Below are 17,840 nucleotides of genomic sequence, written 5' to 3'. Positions count from 1 at the left end.
TCTTAACTTATATGGCAACTTTTGGATCAACTCTCTGAGGTTCTTTGGATGTTCTAATTCTCTTAGATTGTCTATATCGGTCATGGTATTTCCACAGCTGGTCAGGAATATAGCAAAGCTGTTCAGTGCTTCGCTGTCCTCTGACTTAATAGCCGGCCATTTCAATGCTTTGTCCATATAAGCTGTTGCTAGCTTGTACTTGTTCCCAAATTTCTTATCCAACAGTGACCTGGCTCGTTCATAGCCACTTTCAGGATTCATGAATAGACAACTTCTTACCAAGTCATTCGGTTCACCGTTGGTGTACTGATCCAAGTAATAGAGCCTATCTTTTGGATTGATGGTTTTATCTTCTATACCATGCTCGAATGCTCGTATGAAGGGCTTAAACTGTAGAGGGTCGCCACTGAACACAGGAATCTTCCTAGTGGGTAGCGTGGCCAGTTTCTGGTGTTCTACCACTAGCTGGATTGTCTCATTCTGTTGCTTACAGACTTCATCAAATTTTGAATTGTGGACTCCAACCTGTAGGTTTGTACTCTGAATAGGGGTAAATTCTTCAGCTTCTGGGTTCAAATCTTTATTTCGGGTCTTTGCTGGCTTGAAGGACCTTTGTGAATAAGTTCGGCCCTTTTCGCCAGGATCTCCATTTTGGCAGAGGAGGCAGAGGAGATTACTGAACCCTTAGGTAATCCAACTTGGGAAACACTATCTTCTGGTCTAATGTCATCTCCCGTACTGTAATGTTTAATGAAGGAGGTAACATTTCTTTCAAATTGCGAAAGGGTGCATAGCTTTGATTGGAACCAAGCTGCTTCTTCGTCTTTAGCTGATTGGCTATGAAGTTTATCATGATAAGCTTTAGCCGATTCTTGAAACTTGTCACATAATTCCTTCCAATCTTCAAATTCATTTTTGACGGCATCCAAATCTGCATCAGAACTCATCAAGTATTCAATGTCCTTTATCTTTGAAGAAACCTGCTTGTATAAGAATTTCACTTTATCCTGTGCCATGTTCAAAACATAATTTTGGCCCTTTTCAGTCTGTTTTCTTAATCTTGATTCAGTTATTAATGATTTAGCATTTCTTGCAGATTCATGAATCAGTTCTTTGTCACTTGTAACAGCATCACTCAATGTTCTACTTGCCATGATTTCAAATCAGTTCAACACCAGTTCCAATAATCTTGAAAAATTTGATGTAACTTACAGTTCTTGAATTCCGTAATCCTATATGATAAATCCAATTCAGTGTATACACGATTCCAGTGAAATATAATCCCTCCTGTATTTGCCTGTTTCTGAATAAACTCACACTTCCATACTCGAACAGGTAGTCTTATTACCCGTAAGTTCTTTTATCACGCCTTGATAAGACCATAAAAGTCACATTTACTTAACAATGTCAACTTCTTGAGAAAATAAAATACCTTACTTCAACTTTGAGTCCTTAATCCAATTTGTGTTAATCCGTTTTGAACTTTGCAGGATCCTGTTGCCAATTCACGAATGGAGACACAATCTTCTTTATGTCAAAGTCTTAGGTTCACATCCGGATTTTCACGGGTTTTTCAACTTTTAATGTGAATTTTTAAATTATCTATTTAATGGAGATAGAGGATATCAAAGTTTCAACTCGATCCAGCACTTAAATATTGTCTTTAATTTCAAACTTCACAAATTCCATATAACATAATTCCATAAATTCAGTGAATATCCACACAATGATTGAATAATATATCACACACTCCAAGAATAAGTTGTAATATAATAAACAGTTGCAGCACAGTTGCAGGATAAATGCAGGATAGTAACTCGGACAGTAGCTCGGATAACTTTGACAATAGCTCGGACAGTATAGCTCGGATAACTTTGACAATAGCTCGGACAGTAGCTCGGATAACTTTGACAATAGCTCAGACAGTAGGTCGGACAGGTTGAAAAACCGTATGTCCTCTATTCCCTTAACACAATCTTCTTACACTCTCTTAGAAACATGTCTTACTTCTTTCGTATCTTAAAACTCTCTGCCCTCTTTCTCACACTCATTCGTCCAGCTATATATCTGAAATTCTTGTGGGATGCTTATCGCTGTTGATCAGGTCACGACCTCTAAGACTCCACACAAAACAATTAACTTTTAAGTCTTCGCTGCAACATTATACTATTGCTGTCACCAACCCCTGGGAAAATAGCCTGAAACGGCCACTGGCAGCAAGGGCTAGCTGTTTCTAATGTTTTATCTTATAACTATACTAAACACATGTATCCATGTATACATACAAACCCTAACAAAGTTCCAATTAAAAGGATTCTCAATGAACCACAAATACCTAAAATTCGGCTCTAACAGTGGATGTTTGTTTGTTTATGTGATTTTGATTTGGTAGGTTATTGTGTTTTTAGATGCGTTTTATTAGTTCCGTTTTGATTAAGAATACGCCTAAGGCCTTGAAGTTTTCTAGTTTATTTTGTGGGTTTAGGGTGGTTTGTAATGCGGTTCGATGTGTTAGGTAGTGTGTGCAGTGGATGAGTGCGTGTCTGGGGTTTCTGGTTGTTTGCAGTGTGGGCAGTTACCTGTAGTGTGTTTTTTTATTTTTTTTAGGTCGTTATTTAGGTTGGTGTGTCCTGTTTGGAGTTTAGTGATTACTCTGTCGATTTTATTTGATGGATGGAGAATTTTTGGTTTGGTTAGTGGTTTGCTGAGCACTTTTTTGATTGGGCTATTTGAGTTTAGATATAGGTTATGCCATTTTTTTGTGATTTTTTGCTTGTTTACACATTTAATTTCTGATTTTGAGATGGGTAAGTTTAAGCTTATTTCTGGGATTTTGAGGGATAGTTTAGCTGCTTTATCGGCGTTTTCATTACAGTATATTCCTACGTGGGCGGGTATCCACAAGAAGGTTATTTGTTTGCCTGCCTTAGTTAGGTCGTTGGAGCTTTTAAGTATTTGATTTATTAATTTAGGTTGGTTTTTGGTATTTTTGATTTGGAAGGCTTGCAGTCCACTTAGGGAGTCGGTAAGTATTAGGATTTTTTTGGTGGTTTTTGGATTCTTGATTATGGAGGGCTGAGGCCATGCCCATTAGTTCTGCCGTGAATATTGATTGGTTGTTTGGGAGTCGGAAGGATTGTGTGGTTTTAGTTGGTTGTGTGGTATGGACTCCGAAACCTGTGTGTTTGGAGGTCGGATCTGAGGATCCGTCTGTGTAAATGTGACACCAATTTGGCCAATTTTCGTGTATGTATGCTAGTGTGGTAGTTTTAGCTATGTTTGGGTCGGTTTGTTTATTTATTTGGCTAGCTAGTGTTGTGTCTATTTTGGGTATTTTAAGTTTAGGGTTGAAGATATTTGATTGTTTGCAGTTTTGTTTAAGATTTTTAATTTGGTGTTCATTTAGGTAGTTTGTTATTCTTTGGGATATTGGGGTAAGTAAGGGGTGTTTACGAACTAGAGCTTGGTTTTTGGGGCTGATGTTTTGGTTTATTAAGTTTTGTATGATAGGGTTTGATTGGGACGCGGCCCAGAAATTTAAGCTTAGCTGTTCCCTGCGTAGACTTAGTGGCATTTCTCCTGTTAAGGCCTGAAGTGAGGTGTAGGAGGTGCCATGTTGGGTGTGTGTAATTAGTTTGAGGGCCTGATAATGTATTGAGTCAATTTTTTTAGATAGAGAGTTGTTTAGCGTGTTGTATATGGCGCAGCCGTAGTCTAGTTTTGATCTAATTAGTGATATGTAGAGAGAGAGGAGGGTATCTTTGGAGGCTTCCCAGTTAGAGCCAGTTAGGCATCTTAGGGTGTTTAGGTCTTTACTGGATTGAGTTGTTAGGTTTTGGATGTGAGCATCCCAGGTGAGATGTTCATCGAAAATAAGTCCTAAGAATTTGGTTTGTTTTTGAAATTTGATTGTTTGATTGTTTAGCTGGAGGATTGGGGAGGCGGGTTTCATGTTTTTATGTTTGAATATTATTCCTGTTGTTTTTTCTGAGTTAAGGGAGAAGCACCATTTGTCAGCCCATTGTTGTATTTTATTAAGAGATTTTTGGAGTAAATTTTGGGCCATTTTCATGCTTTTAGTGCGGATCCAGATGGCTCCATCATCCGCGAATTTTGATGTGTTTACTTTAGGGGATAGGCCCTCGAATAAATCGTTTATCATTATAATGAAGAGGGTGGGGCTGAGGATACTGCCCTGTGGAGTGCCATTTTCTAGGGGACATTGGTCCGATAGTGTTTGGTCTATACCCACGGTTATTTTACGATTGTTTAGGAAGTCCTGGATGTAGTTTATTATCTGACCTTTGAGTCCTATTTTTTGAAGTTTTTGCATTAGCCCATCGTGCCATACCATGTCGATAGCTTTAGAGAAGTCTAAGAAGATGCTTGTGGTATATTGTTTATTTAGTTGTCCTGTCTTAATATCTTGTTCTAGTCGGGCGAGGTTATCTAGGGTTGAGCGGCCAGGAGTGAAACCGCTTTGATCTGGGTTTATGATGTTATTTTTGGTTAAGTAATGTTGTAATCTATTTTTATCCATTGATTCCATTACTTTACATAAGTTTGAAGTTAGGGATATTGGTCTATATGAGTTAGCTTGATTAGATGGTTTATTAGGTTTAGGGATTGGTATGACTAGGGCCTGTTTCCAGGGAGTAGGAACCTACCGTTTAGGTAAATGAGATTGTATAGTTTGAGTAGTGCCTGGAGTAGTTTTAGGGGGAGTTTTTTTAATTATTTGGTAAGAAGTTAGGTCTAATCCTGGGGCTGTGCCCTTTTTCCTGTTTTGGATTACGTAGAGGAGCTCCTCCATTGTGTAGGGTTTAGATTGTTATTGTTTGGTTCTTTTGTGGGTTTGTTTTCTGTTTTAAGTTTATCTTGGAATTTTTGACTGAAGTTGGTGTTACTGCTAACGGCCGAAAAGCGGTTGGCGAGATTATTTGCTTTTTGGGCGGGGTTGGTTGAGTTGTCAATGTTAGGGGTTTTTTTTATGTCGTTTTAAGACTCTAGTGGCGTGGATTTTGCGCCAGACCATTCTGGCATCTGTACGGTTATTTATACCTTCGCAGAATTTTTTCCAGTCTCTACTTTTGGCGATTTGGACTAGTTTTTGAACCTGGTGGTTTAGTTCGTGGGCTATGTTTAAATATTTGTAGTCGCGTTTTGCTTTATAGAAGGCTGATTTACGTTTTCGTCTAGTCTGTTCTATTTCCTCATTCCACCATGGTACCGTCGGTTTGCCTGTCTTAGATGTTTTGAAGAGGATGGAGGTTTTGGCTGCATTTATTATATAGTCTGTTAGGTTTTTACAATAGGTTTCTGGATCATTATTTTCTATTTCGTTTAAGTTAGCTTCGTTGCAGATATGTTGGAATTGGTCCCAGTTAGCTTTATTGTAATGGAATTTTGGTTCTTGGTTTTGTGTTTGGATTGGTACGTTTGTATTTCCTATGGTTATGTTTATGGGGAAGTGGTCACTACCTAGCGGGACGTCGTGCACTTCCCATTGAGTACTTTGGGCTAGATCTGCGGTGCATATGGTTAGGTCAATAGCCGACATTTTTTGGTTTATCTTATCGTACCTCATGGGTTGGTTGCTATTAAGGAGTACCATATTTTCTTGAGTATAGTGCGCACCCATGTATAATGCGCACCCCCCTCTAGCGGGTTCAATATTTTGGAAAAAAAGAAATTTGAATATTATGCGCAGAAATTTTTTACACCGTACCCTTTCAGCGAAGTCCGGCAAACGAACGAGTGCCGAGAAACTTCGTCAATACAAATTCGAAATTTGAGATAAAAAATCACCAGACATGTTTATTTACCGTTTAAATAGTATTTATTGTTCTGCTAGGCATTGTTTTATATTTAGGGATTAAGATTACCTTGCATATTTTCTCGTAAACTAAGCTGGAAACAGCAATCAGCTGTACACACGTTTTCTTGGAATCGACCGGTGATTCGGTCAAGACACACCCAATGATATAACTTTATAAGATTTTTAATGCAAGGATCGGCAACAATTGTTTCTGAAACTATTTTATTTATCAGGAATAATATATTCCATTATTTTCTTAATTATATGCAACCTTTACTGAACATATTTAAAATAATAATAACCCTAAGCGAAGCAGCTGATCGCTATTCCCGGGTATTATTTTTCACATGGAACATGTCTGACCAGTCACCGTCAAGGCTCACGCGCACGTGATCACGTGATCGCGAGAATTTCATGTTGACATAGAATTGTCAAACAAAAACAAATATGACTTTTAACGAGTCAAAGTATGTCATTTATGATATATGTATCCATTCTCTGTCAACTAAAGTTTGTTTCAAGGCGTCAATAGCGGTATTCTGACAGTGGTTGCTGTTAATAATGGTGAGTTGTGTGATCTTCCGATCGCTTCACACACGATTTCGCCGAAATTAATAAAAACAATATTATAAGGAATTTTGAATAAAATCAATGAATTAAGTTACAAACATAAGTCCAGATATACAAAGAACACTTTTTATAGCCAGACAGTGTAATTACATAATTATTTTGCGTACTTCAGTATGGATTTGTTAACATGGTATTCCCGGTGTTTCGTGCTCACGGTAATGTCTTTCCATGGGGGAAAAAAACATCCAAACTCATAATTCGTGTATAATGCGCACCCCCTTCTACACAGCTGTGTCGAAAAAAAGTGCGCACTATACTCAAGAAAATACGGTACTCGGTCGTTTGTTTCTATCCATTCGGAGATTAATTTGCCATGATTTTCTATTTTATCATCTATGCTCCATGTAGGATGGTGAGCGTTAAAGTCTCCTAGGAATATAGTAGATTTATCGGTTATTTGGAGTAGTTTGTTTAGATCCTCAGGTTGGACTTTTTGTTCCGCCCAGTGGTAAACATTTATGATGTTTATGTTTCGGTTATTTAATGTCATTTTAATGCCGTTGGCTTCTAGGTTTGGCGTGTCTATTTCTATTTCTTCGTAATTTATATCTTCCCGGATAAATATGATTAGTCCTCCTGCGGCTCTTCTTGTTTTCGGTTTAGCTCTGTCAGTTCTAACTGAGTTGTAGTTAGGTAGTGTGAATTTGGATTTTTTTTAAATTTAGTTTAAATTTAGTTTTTAGTTCATGGCCGTGGGAGGTGAGTCCGTTGGCGTTCCACTGAAAAATATTTAGTCCTTCCATTATTGGGTTCGGGTGATTGGTGATTTAGTTTTTAGTTTTTATTTTATTCGCTGAGTTCTTTTAGATGGATGTAAAGAGGAAGAAGGGAAGATCGGTAAATTTTAGATTGAAAGCTACTTTGTGGAAGGATTTCATGCTAGCTTTTGGTGAGTTTTGACTATGCATGTATGCTAGGAGTGAGGTGAGGTTATTTACGTTTTTGGTGTTGGCTGGTTGGGAAGTTTGGTTTGTTTTAGTTTGAGTAGTGTCTATTGTTTCCTCAGTAGTGGAGAAATCTTCGTCATCAGTTAGATTAGGTTTAGCTGATTGAGTTTCCATGGGGGAGGCATGTGATGTGGAGGATTGTGAAGGTGTTTGCGGGATGGGTGTAGCTGATGATTTCTTAGTGTTTGTGTTTTGTTGTTGTGCTTGCTTGTGGGAGAGTGTTGTTGCCATATGGGCTGTAGGGTGCTTGGATGAGGGTCGTGTTGTGGTGGTCATTTTGAGGTTTGTTTTGCATGCCGGGGTTGATGTTTTGGCTATGTGAGATGTGGCTTTGCTGAAGTCCAGAAATACTGCGGCTAGGTTTTTTTTTATTTCATTTTCCAGTCTTAGAATATGACCTAGACACGAGTGTCCCTTCCTGAAGACACTTTGGTCAGGTTTTATGTGGTTGCCAGTTTCAAGATGATGCATGAGCCTTTTTGTAACCATGACTTCCATGGCTTTGCACATGTTTGAGGTGAGTGAGATCGGTCGATAAGAGTTTGGTAGGGCTTCGTCTTTCCCTTGCTTTAGCAGCGGGTTAACCGCAGCATGTTTCCATGCTTTTGGGACTTCTCCTTTGGACCATATCGTGTTATACAACTCAGTGAGTAAGCCTTTGGTTTGATCAGGTAGGTTTTTCAATATCTCTTAGCTGGTTGTGTCAAGACCAGGTGCTGTGCCTTTTCTATGTTGTATCGCATCATCAAACTCTGTCACAGTAAATGGTATATTGTATACCAGATGCTTGCTTTGCGGCCGTTTTGAGATCTTAGGCATAAGTATTTTTTCCTGTTTGAATTCTTCGCTGCAATTTGTGTTGCTGCTGACAGATGAGAAGTGCTCAGCTAGAATGTTGGCCTTTTCTTTGACTGTATGGGCGTTAGCTAACTTGGGAATTTTTGTGGGTTTACGCTTACCCCTGATTGCGTGTATTTTGCTCCAGACTGTTTTAGCATTTGTTTTCTCATTAAGGGATTTGCAGAAGGTCTGCCATGACTCTTTTTTAGAATCGTCTATGAGTTGTCTTACTTTCGTCCTGGCTGCTCGGACTTGGGCAAAGGCTGATTTATCCCTTTTTGACCTATTTAGGGCTTTCTTTCTCACTCTCCTAGCTTTTGCTATTTCCCTGTTCCACCATGGTACCGGCGTTTTGCCAGTTTTGTGGTCTTTTTTTGGAATTGATTTTTCAGCTGCGGCAATAATTGCTGAGGTGAGATTTTGGCCAAAAAAATCAGGATCATCCGAGGCAATTTCTGAGGACTTGAATGATATACATTCCTTCCTGAATTTAGGCCAGTCAGCCTTTGCATAGTCCCATGTGGGCTGAGGACTGGGCTGTTCCTCTAATTGTGGTGGGCTACCTATGTAGGTGAGTATAGGAAGGTGATCGCTTCCCCAAGTGTCGTCATGGACTTGCCATTGGCAATGTGCGGCGAGGTTTTTGGTGGCAATTGTGAGATCAATTGAACTCCACGTGTTGTGGACTTGGTCATAACGTGTGTGACTGCCGTTGTTCAGAGTTATGAGATTGTCGTCCTCAACCCATTTCTCTACCATTTTGCCGTATTTGCATGAATCATTCCTGTCTTCCCAAAGAAGGCTGTGGGCATTAAAGTCACCAAAGATTATCCCATTTTTGCCTACTACTTGAGCTAGTCTTGTTAGCTCGTCCATGTTTGTTTCATAGGTAACCCTGTGATATATGTTAGCTATGCGTAATTCGTTGCCATTTGCCAGTTTTAGGGAAATTACATGGGTTTCAAGGTTTCCTACGTTTGCTTTGATATTTTTGGAGGTACAGCTGTCGTGGACAAGGGTGATTAGTCCTCCTCCCTTGTTGCCAGGCATAAGTCTTTTTCTGTCTTTTCTATATTGGGTGTACCCAGGTAGTGTGAATTTGGCTTTTTCACTGAGTTTAGATTACCTTGAACTATTTTATTTCAGTATATCTGTCATCACCTACCGGGGTATATTAGAATAACATTCAGCAATTACTTCAATTTAGACTCATTAAGGATTAGCCCCCATACAAGCTCGTCTATAGTGCATTAAGGATTAGACCCCATACAAGCTCGTCTAGAGGGCATTAAGGATTAGCCCCCATACAAGCTTGTCTATAGTGCATTAAGGATTAGCCCCAACACAAGCTCGTCTATAGTGACACCATAATCTCTTTCTAGTAGCATCCAATAAATATGTAAACAAGATTAGTGCCAGTCCAACAGGATTAACAGGATTTAGTATTCCCCTCTGTCTAGCCATCCATTTAGCATAGGGCACAACCAATCGTGTATCAACCAATCACATTCCTTTTTATTGTTCAATTTTTTGTTAAATACATACTGTAGCAAAGTTTTAACAGAGAAGGGGTTTGACTCTCTTAAGGGGCATTCACATGGTACAACTAGTTGTTTACAATTTGTTGCATGCAACACATTGCATCGTGTGAAAGGGCAAGTCGGTCCAACTTTTGACGTATGCAACTTGTTGGACGCAAGTTGTACGAAATAGGACATGCTCTATTTTCATGCGACAAGTTGTATGAACGCAGCCAATCAAAACGCGTATGAAAATCACGTTGACATTTACACATCAATTTGTAAACAAAAATGGCAACTCCGATTCACATCGGTAACTTCTGTTTTTCCGTATCCTAAGTTTCACAACTCAATAAAGGACCTATGAAAAGTAGGTACGTAGAATACCACGGTACCAAATTATATATTGACATTTGAAAATGTACAGCGAACAAAATGCCATTTTCGCATTTTACCAATTCACTGTTCTAAATGTGATTATTTATTCAAATAACGTATAGCTACATGAGAAGTTCCATTACAAAACCATTGGGTGTCTTCCCTTTGTCAAAACACCAATCATCATTCCGAAAAGACTCCAATATCCCAATATTCGTTTTGGAAATATAAAAAGTCTGGACCGAACCTCCATGTTGGATAGCGTTGCAAAATCACGGTTCTTTTCGCGTCAGGCGAGATGCCTGTCACATCACATGTATTTCACACTCAGCTACCATACATACATCCCTGAATTCATCATACCATTAGAATCAATTAACATTTTGTCTAAGTCACTAATACAAACGGTCCAAATGAAATCAACCGGAATATTCAAGTGTGAAACCAAACCCTGTACTCTGAAACCTACCAGTAAACAAAGCAAACTTCTAGTTTTACTTAACATTTTACTATTCCGAGAGATTCGGTCGTCAATTTGTTGCATACATTAGCTCAGTTTATTACGAATATGCATAAGTCGATAATCGTTACAAGAATTGAGGAATTAATAATTAGAGTCCAGATACTTAGGCCTATTTGGAAAAAGTCAACAGAAATCGTTCAACGTGCCGCCATGATTGACGCGAAATCACACACACTGACGACGGTATTGGTCTGCCTTTCCACGTAGTAACAAGGCGAGAATGGAAACATAAAAACAAACAGAACTTGTTGATTTCAGATTGATTCTGATTACTTAACTTACTTGACTCATTTATGTATGTGTGTGATCCCAGGATCAAGGTAAAATCTACTCCAAACATTCCGCGTACTGCTATCAGTGAACTCGCTACGTTAAGACGGGAGGTTACCGGTAATGATGTCATATTAGTATACGTCAGCATCAACATCGTTGTACATATTTGTTATTTCCTTTGAGGTGCGGGTGAACTAGTACACAACGCATTCAGTTCATAAAGTAGTTCACTGTTTCAGTCTTGAATTATAATTTGAATATCTCTTCAATATCGTTTCACCTAGGAAAATAATGCACTGCTGCAAAATGGATACATGTATGCAGTACTGTTACTAATATAATCTAAAATGCCATAGAATTTATGAAACTCATAATAATCAGCTGTCTGTTTGGTCATAGAAATTGACATTCATCGTGTTATCCTTCCCATAAGATGCTTTTTAAATGTAACACACTGCAACATATACATATTTCCTTTGGAGAATTGTGAAATATTCATTGTGGAAAATTTATATAATTAGGTTAAATAAAACAGGCACTTCACGTTATATTTGTATTAATGTATAACTCATGTGTGGACAACTATTTGTCTTACATTTGGATTTTAACGTTTGATTGGCGGAACATTGACAGCTAAAGATTGCATCAGGTGCGCGTTTCAAAATAGGGGCCGACCATTTGAGATTCATGGGTGGAGGTGGGTCATGGTTTGTTGGGGTTTGGGTGTGCGTTGCTGGGGGGTGGAGGGGTTGTGGAGCTGTTGTAGTTATAAGCCCAACATTCTGTTCTTTTAATCGAAATTTTCCATACTATAACAGAATATAATTGGTAATATACTGTTACTTTTTTGTGTTACTGATTTCAACGTTTCTTATAAATTGGGAAATAAGCTAAAAGTATCTGATTTCAACTGGCCAAAGGGCACTTTCAGGATTTTTATAGTTCATTCTTCTATATTATAACAAAATCTGAAATATGTCTTCAGGACATTTTGGATGACAATCATTCAATGTCCCAGAAAAGGAACCGATGTGGTTATTAAAATCGATAGCTGTGTGGGAACTTTGTAGATACACATAAACAAAAAAGATACTAGAAATATTGTCCTGAGCCAAAGCAGATGCTCACCACGGACTTGACGGATACTGAGTTTTGCAATGACTAGGAATTGTGTTTGTCTTTTTTGCCTTTGTACATGTGGGCATCGCCCTCGTGTTTTGACGTCATGTAATGGAAAATTTGTTTTCGACACATAAAACAAGTACATTTTCGTTTCGAATGTGTCACGTTATACATCTAATTTTCCATCATGGGCTTAAAAATTCAATAATATACAAGTCCGTTAAATTGCAAAGTCAAAGGTTGGTCCAGTACCGCGCAACCACAAATCTCTTACAGCGTTGATTTTTCAAAGCTCTGCGTCTGAACATTAAATCGCCAACCAAGATTCCAGCGATAATGTAGTAAATCACAAGCTATTTGTCAGAGATCTCGCGAGACCCGAGTTGTATGCAACTCGCCGCCGTGTGAATGCCGAGTTGTATACAACTTCAGTTTGTGCAACTAATTGCATACAACAAGTTGTATACCACTAGTTGTACCGTGTGAATGCCCCTTTACCAAGCAGACCTCTCTCCCACAGCCCAGAGTGTTGTACCGACTCTCTGTGGCCCCATCAGTTACTTCCTAAAATATTGTAACTTGCTCATTGTTAATTGTTCTTGTAAATAAAATTGTGATTAGTCTCCTGCGACTCCGGCTCTTTGCTGACTAATTCCCCAAGAAAACCAGCACGCCCTGATACTGTTAAAGCTACTAATAGAGGAACCTGTACAGTTATCGCTTCGTCGGGATCTGCTACGACAGCCCAAGTCCAGCATATTCCACGAAGATCTGCCCAGCCTACATCTAACCGCCTGGAAGGTATCACATAGAAGATGCAAAAATCCGGATACTCGGAGCTTCCCTTATATGACAACAGATGGGACCAGTTTGTCCAGTGGAGAAGATGACAAGGGATTATTGACAATGCTATCCCTATGATAGTGGACTTCCTTTTTCATCTACATCACGGGACGATAGAAGGTTACAGATCAGCCCCTCATTCTGTACTTCAACGTGATGGATTATCTTTTGGAAACCATCCCATCCTCAACAGATTAATGAAATCCTTTCTACTAGAAGATATTAGGCCCGCTCGCATCTTCCTCAGGTGGAATCTATCTGTGGTATTATCGGCACTGTTAACGGAACCTTACGAGCCCATGGCGAAGGCTTCCCTACTTCAAAAAGTCAGGAAAACATCCATGGCCACAGCAGCAAGGGTTTCGGAGTTACATGCCTTAGAGTATTCTAGTCTTACCCATGATCAACATTGGACTTCTATAACTATAAGTTTGCTCCCAGAATTCATAGCGAAGAACCAGTCTACCACAATGGGACCGTTAGGTCATAGACACTTTTCAGTCCCGGCTTTGGGACCAACAATGGATGAACCAGAGTCTTTTGTCCCATCAGAGCTCTCAAGTTCTATCTCTCGGCTACAGACCCACATAGACACCATCGAAGAAGACTCTTTCTATCCTGTAAGACCAACTCAAACAAGGATACCACAAAGGTAAATGGATAAAGGATGGATAAAGGCCACAGTTGCACAAAGCTATACACAGGCTCAGAATTCCACGCTACGCCTCAGATCCTGCTCAGCTCACGAAATAAGAGCCCTAGCCACGAGTCTTGCGTCATGGACAACAGTCTCAGTAGAACAAGTAGTTTCCAGTTGTCAGTGGGACTCAGAAAACACCTTCACCAGCTTTTACTTATGTGATGTGCAGCCGGACCAAGAGAGCATGTATTCCCTTGGTCTGGTGGTTGCCGTGCAAACTATCGTCCGACAATAGTTTTATCCCTTCTATATTCACCATTAGTCGGAAGTGACGTCATTACCGGAAGTGATATAGGAACTGAAGTGACGTCTTTGGGGTAGAAATAGACCTAGAAAGATGTCATTAATAAAAAGGGGAAGTGACATACAGGAAGTGATGTCATAACCGGAAGTGATGTCATAACCGGAAGTGATGTAATTGCCAGCATTATAGGTCACTAAACCAGGTTTATTATATTCAAAGTCAGCAAATATAACGGTAAATATCATAATATCACATATTTGACTGATTATTGATCAGGTTTCTGATTTTCAAGTCCTCAAGGGGAATTTCAGAGAAAACTGTCTCAGTAGGATTAGAAACAGTACATTATGGTTTCCAGATGAGGATTGCTGTCAATTACACAGGGAGTCAGTAGAGGCAGATCCCACCGGGGTCCCTCTGGTATATTCTGGCAGATATGTTATAGATGTTGAAGTTTCGTAAGAATTATCAAACAATAGTTTATCATTGTTAATAATTCTAAGAATACTACCTCTATTACCTACAGATTACTCCCTTCCACTTCCCAAATCAGTTGCTGCCATCGTGACGTAATAGCTTGGGTAGTTACGAGACTAATTGGCGACAACTAGTGTGTAATTGACAGTGAAGATGACGTCTGTTGAAAATCTGAAAATTTTAGTGTGATTGAAGCCAAAATACAAGATTTATGGAGGATATGTAATAGAGGTAGTATTCTTAGAATTATTAACAATGATCACTATTGTTTGATATTTCCTGTGATAAAGAGTGATAAAGAAAGTTTGTAATTTACATGATCTTATATTTGACCATTGAGGGCAAGCACGTGTCAGATACATGATTCACAGTAACATTCAACATCCATGACCTGTTTCTCCCCTCTATATACAAATATGTCAAGCTAAAAAAACCTGTTCCTTGTTCTATTTATATTCACATGACACATCCACTTGCCAAATATCTTAAGGTGCTAGCCAGTTTCTCTCTTGTGGGAATATTGTTCTCTTGGGGATAGATTTCTTCTGTATAAATGGCAAGACTTTCTACAATAAAATGTCAAAATATGTGTTCTGTGGTCTTCTTGTTCTAGTTCTCTAGCAGTGATTTGTCCGCACCATGTTTCGCCTAAGAATCAATTTGCAAGTCCACAGCCTTTCTTTTTTTCTGTTTTCATGATTGGGAAAGATATATGTGGTTTAGGTGAATGAATCACTAAATGCAGGTTGATTTGTTGATGATATTTGTTTAATTTGAATAGAATATTAATGAACAGAGGCCCAGGTGTTTTGCACCGTGCCCTATGACTTCACAACATCATACATCATTAGATTTACGGGGACACACCTGTGACAGTTGACTGAATTATTTCAGCGATGAACTGAGAACATGTCTACATACATAGTCAAATACAAGTGTAAATTCAAACTGACCAGTCCCATAATGCACCCTGTCACTGAAAGTAAGGGGCTGGGGCTAAACAATAGAGACCAGAGAAACAATACAGAAGGTAAGCGCAAGGGTGACTGTGCTATTGTATTAGTGAAGCAGGTTAGATTGGAGAGTAGACTAATACTTAGGTATTAAAATAAGAGGTGACCTTAAAATACACTTGATGATATGTGCATAATTACATACTACTGCACATGGATATTAATGTTTGCGTCTCTTCTTCACTAGATGAATCCATTTTACAGAGAAATGTGTAAGAATCTCAGGAGAAACGAGTTAAAAAGGTGTTTTCGGCCTATTTTGTTACTACAAATCGCATGCCACAAGTTGAGAATGCAGCTTTACAGATCTGACTACCAAACGTGATACTCTGACTTGTTCCTCGTCCTTCAGCAATGTATCACACTGTATATGATCCACCTGACACACCCACCACAACCAACCCAGGTACTCTATGTGGGGGAAAGTCCACATCTCTGAGCTGTTCCTCATCCCCTGACCATGGCAATGTATCACACTGTATATGTGTATTACAGATCCACCTGACAAACCCATCACAACCAACCCAGGTACTCTGTGTGAAGGAGAGTCCACATCACTGACCTGTTCCTCATCCCCTGACCATGGCAACCCTCCGGCCACCTTCTACTGGACAAAGAACAACGCAGCAGTCCACACAGGCAGCTCCTACACGTTCTCTCCAGTGAAGGCTGACAACGGAGCTGACATCAGATGTGCTGCTGGTAACACCTACACTGACAGAGCCGGATCCTCACGTCCACAGTCAGATGCCAGGCAACTCAGTGTATACTGTAAGGAGTGTTACTTGTTTTGATGGAAAACAGAAAACATTTCTTTTAGACAATGATACAGATGGATAATTCCATTTTTCTGTCGTATTTGTAATGTCTTCTGCAAGTTATTAATCAAAAGATAATTGTTTTCTGCTTAATATATGATTTCTAATATACAGTCACAAATTATTTAGCTTGGGAAGCAACATAACTTGCAATAGATCTCATATGGAATGGGTGTGATGACAGTAATAAATTGTTACAATTTCCTGAAAGAAGCACCGGTTGTGTTTGAAGGGCACTCGGAGACAACCGATGATTGGGGCTTTTCATTTGTGAGAGTTTTTTCAGAACCATGAGGTGGATACAATGATTACGAATGACACTGATAAACACACAGCACGTAGACAGGAGCGTAGTGTCCATCCAGTTGAAACGGGGGCACATGTGGCCTAGTTGTGTAAGGCGCCGCTATTTGCTGTGCAGAGTTGCGTCCTTTGGGCACGCCAGAAACCTATGATTGTGGGTTCGATTCCCCCTACGCCCCGATTATGTTTTTAGGTTTGTCAGCACCATACCCATTTCACAGAAGTGGTAAACATCTCAGACCTGCATCACTTTGGGCTTTCCTCCCACATTAAGCTGACATGCCGTGATAAAACTGGAATAATGTTAAAAGCAGCGTTAAACCCAACTCACTCACTCCAGCTAAAACAATAACTCTGTGCATGCAATAATCAGTCAATAACTTTAGAATGTTTGTGCCAGAGTGGTGTGTAAATATGATCTTTGAACATGAGAACATTCATGCAATGGGTATGAGGTATAATGCCTTTCTCACAAATAAATCTACATCAGATAAATCTTTCTAACATTATTGCTATTATATTAAAAAAATCAATCAAGAAAAATGCTTATTGTGTTATTGATGACAACTGTTTTGTTGTTTGAGGATTGGATGGTAGCAATGTGTGTCATTTTACCCACGACAAGCACACATCAAGGACCGTATAGATCTGTTGCATGTTCTTTTATTCTTGACCATATTCTACATTCAATGTAGTGTCAGTGAATATTGAGAAACACAATTTATAACCTTTTCTATCGGAAAATCCGAAACTACAATCAACACTCCAGATGTTGGACTACCAACAATAACTCCAGCTGCCACACAGACCAGGAGGGAGGGACAGAGCTTGTCACTCACGTGTTCAGCTGATGGTAATCCTGACAACGCTGTCATCTCCTGGACCTTCAATGATTCCCCCATGGCAGGAAGCAGTGTGATGAAAGCTGACCTGAACAGATCTGATGACGGGGAGTACGTCTGTACTGGGAGAGTCAACACCGGCAGTGCGTGTCCTGGTGGTGGTCTACAGGGGAGGTCTACTGTCAGGGTCATCGTTAACTGTAAGTACAGATAGTGTCTGTGTATATCACATTAGTTAAAGCAACATAGATGTCTACAGGGGAGGTCTACTGTCAGGGTGATTGTTAACTGTAAGTACAGATAGTGTATGTGTGTATCACATTAGTTAAAGCAACATAGATGTCTACAGGGGAGGTCTACTGTCAGGGTGATTGTTAACTGTAAGTACAGATAGTGTCTGTGTGCATCACGTTAGTTAAAGCAACATAGATGTCTACAGGGGAGGTCTACTGTCAGGGTCATTGTTAACTGTGAGTACAGATAGTGTCTGTGAATATCACATTAGTTAAAGCAACATAGATGTCTACAGGGGAGGTCTACTGTCAGGGT

The 17,840-nt window shown here is 39.4% G+C and overlaps 1 protein-coding gene across 1 annotated transcript in view; it reads left to right on the top strand.

The window, feature by feature from the left end:
• Positions 1 to 17,505, top strand: part of LOC139441721 (mucin-3A-like) — a 193,036-nt gene extending 175,531 nt beyond the window's left edge. The window contains exons 9-10 of the mRNA XM_071222515.1: positions 15,824 to 16,099; positions 17,219 to 17,505. Coding sequence (XP_071078616.1) covers positions 15,824 to 16,099; positions 17,219 to 17,505 — 563 coding nt within the window. The remainder of the gene's footprint in view (positions 1 to 15,823; positions 16,100 to 17,218) is intronic.
• Positions 17,506 to 17,840: the final 335 nt, after the last annotated feature.

The sequence above is a fragment of the Haliotis cracherodii genome, unplaced genomic scaffold, assembly GCF_022045235.1.
Source record: "Haliotis cracherodii isolate W230 unplaced genomic scaffold, xgHalCrac1.p SCAF_43, whole genome shotgun sequence".
Classification (NCBI taxonomy): Eukaryota; Metazoa; Mollusca; class Gastropoda; order Lepetellida; family Haliotidae; genus Haliotis; species Haliotis cracherodii.
This window is presented reverse-complemented; position numbering and strand designations above follow the sequence as displayed.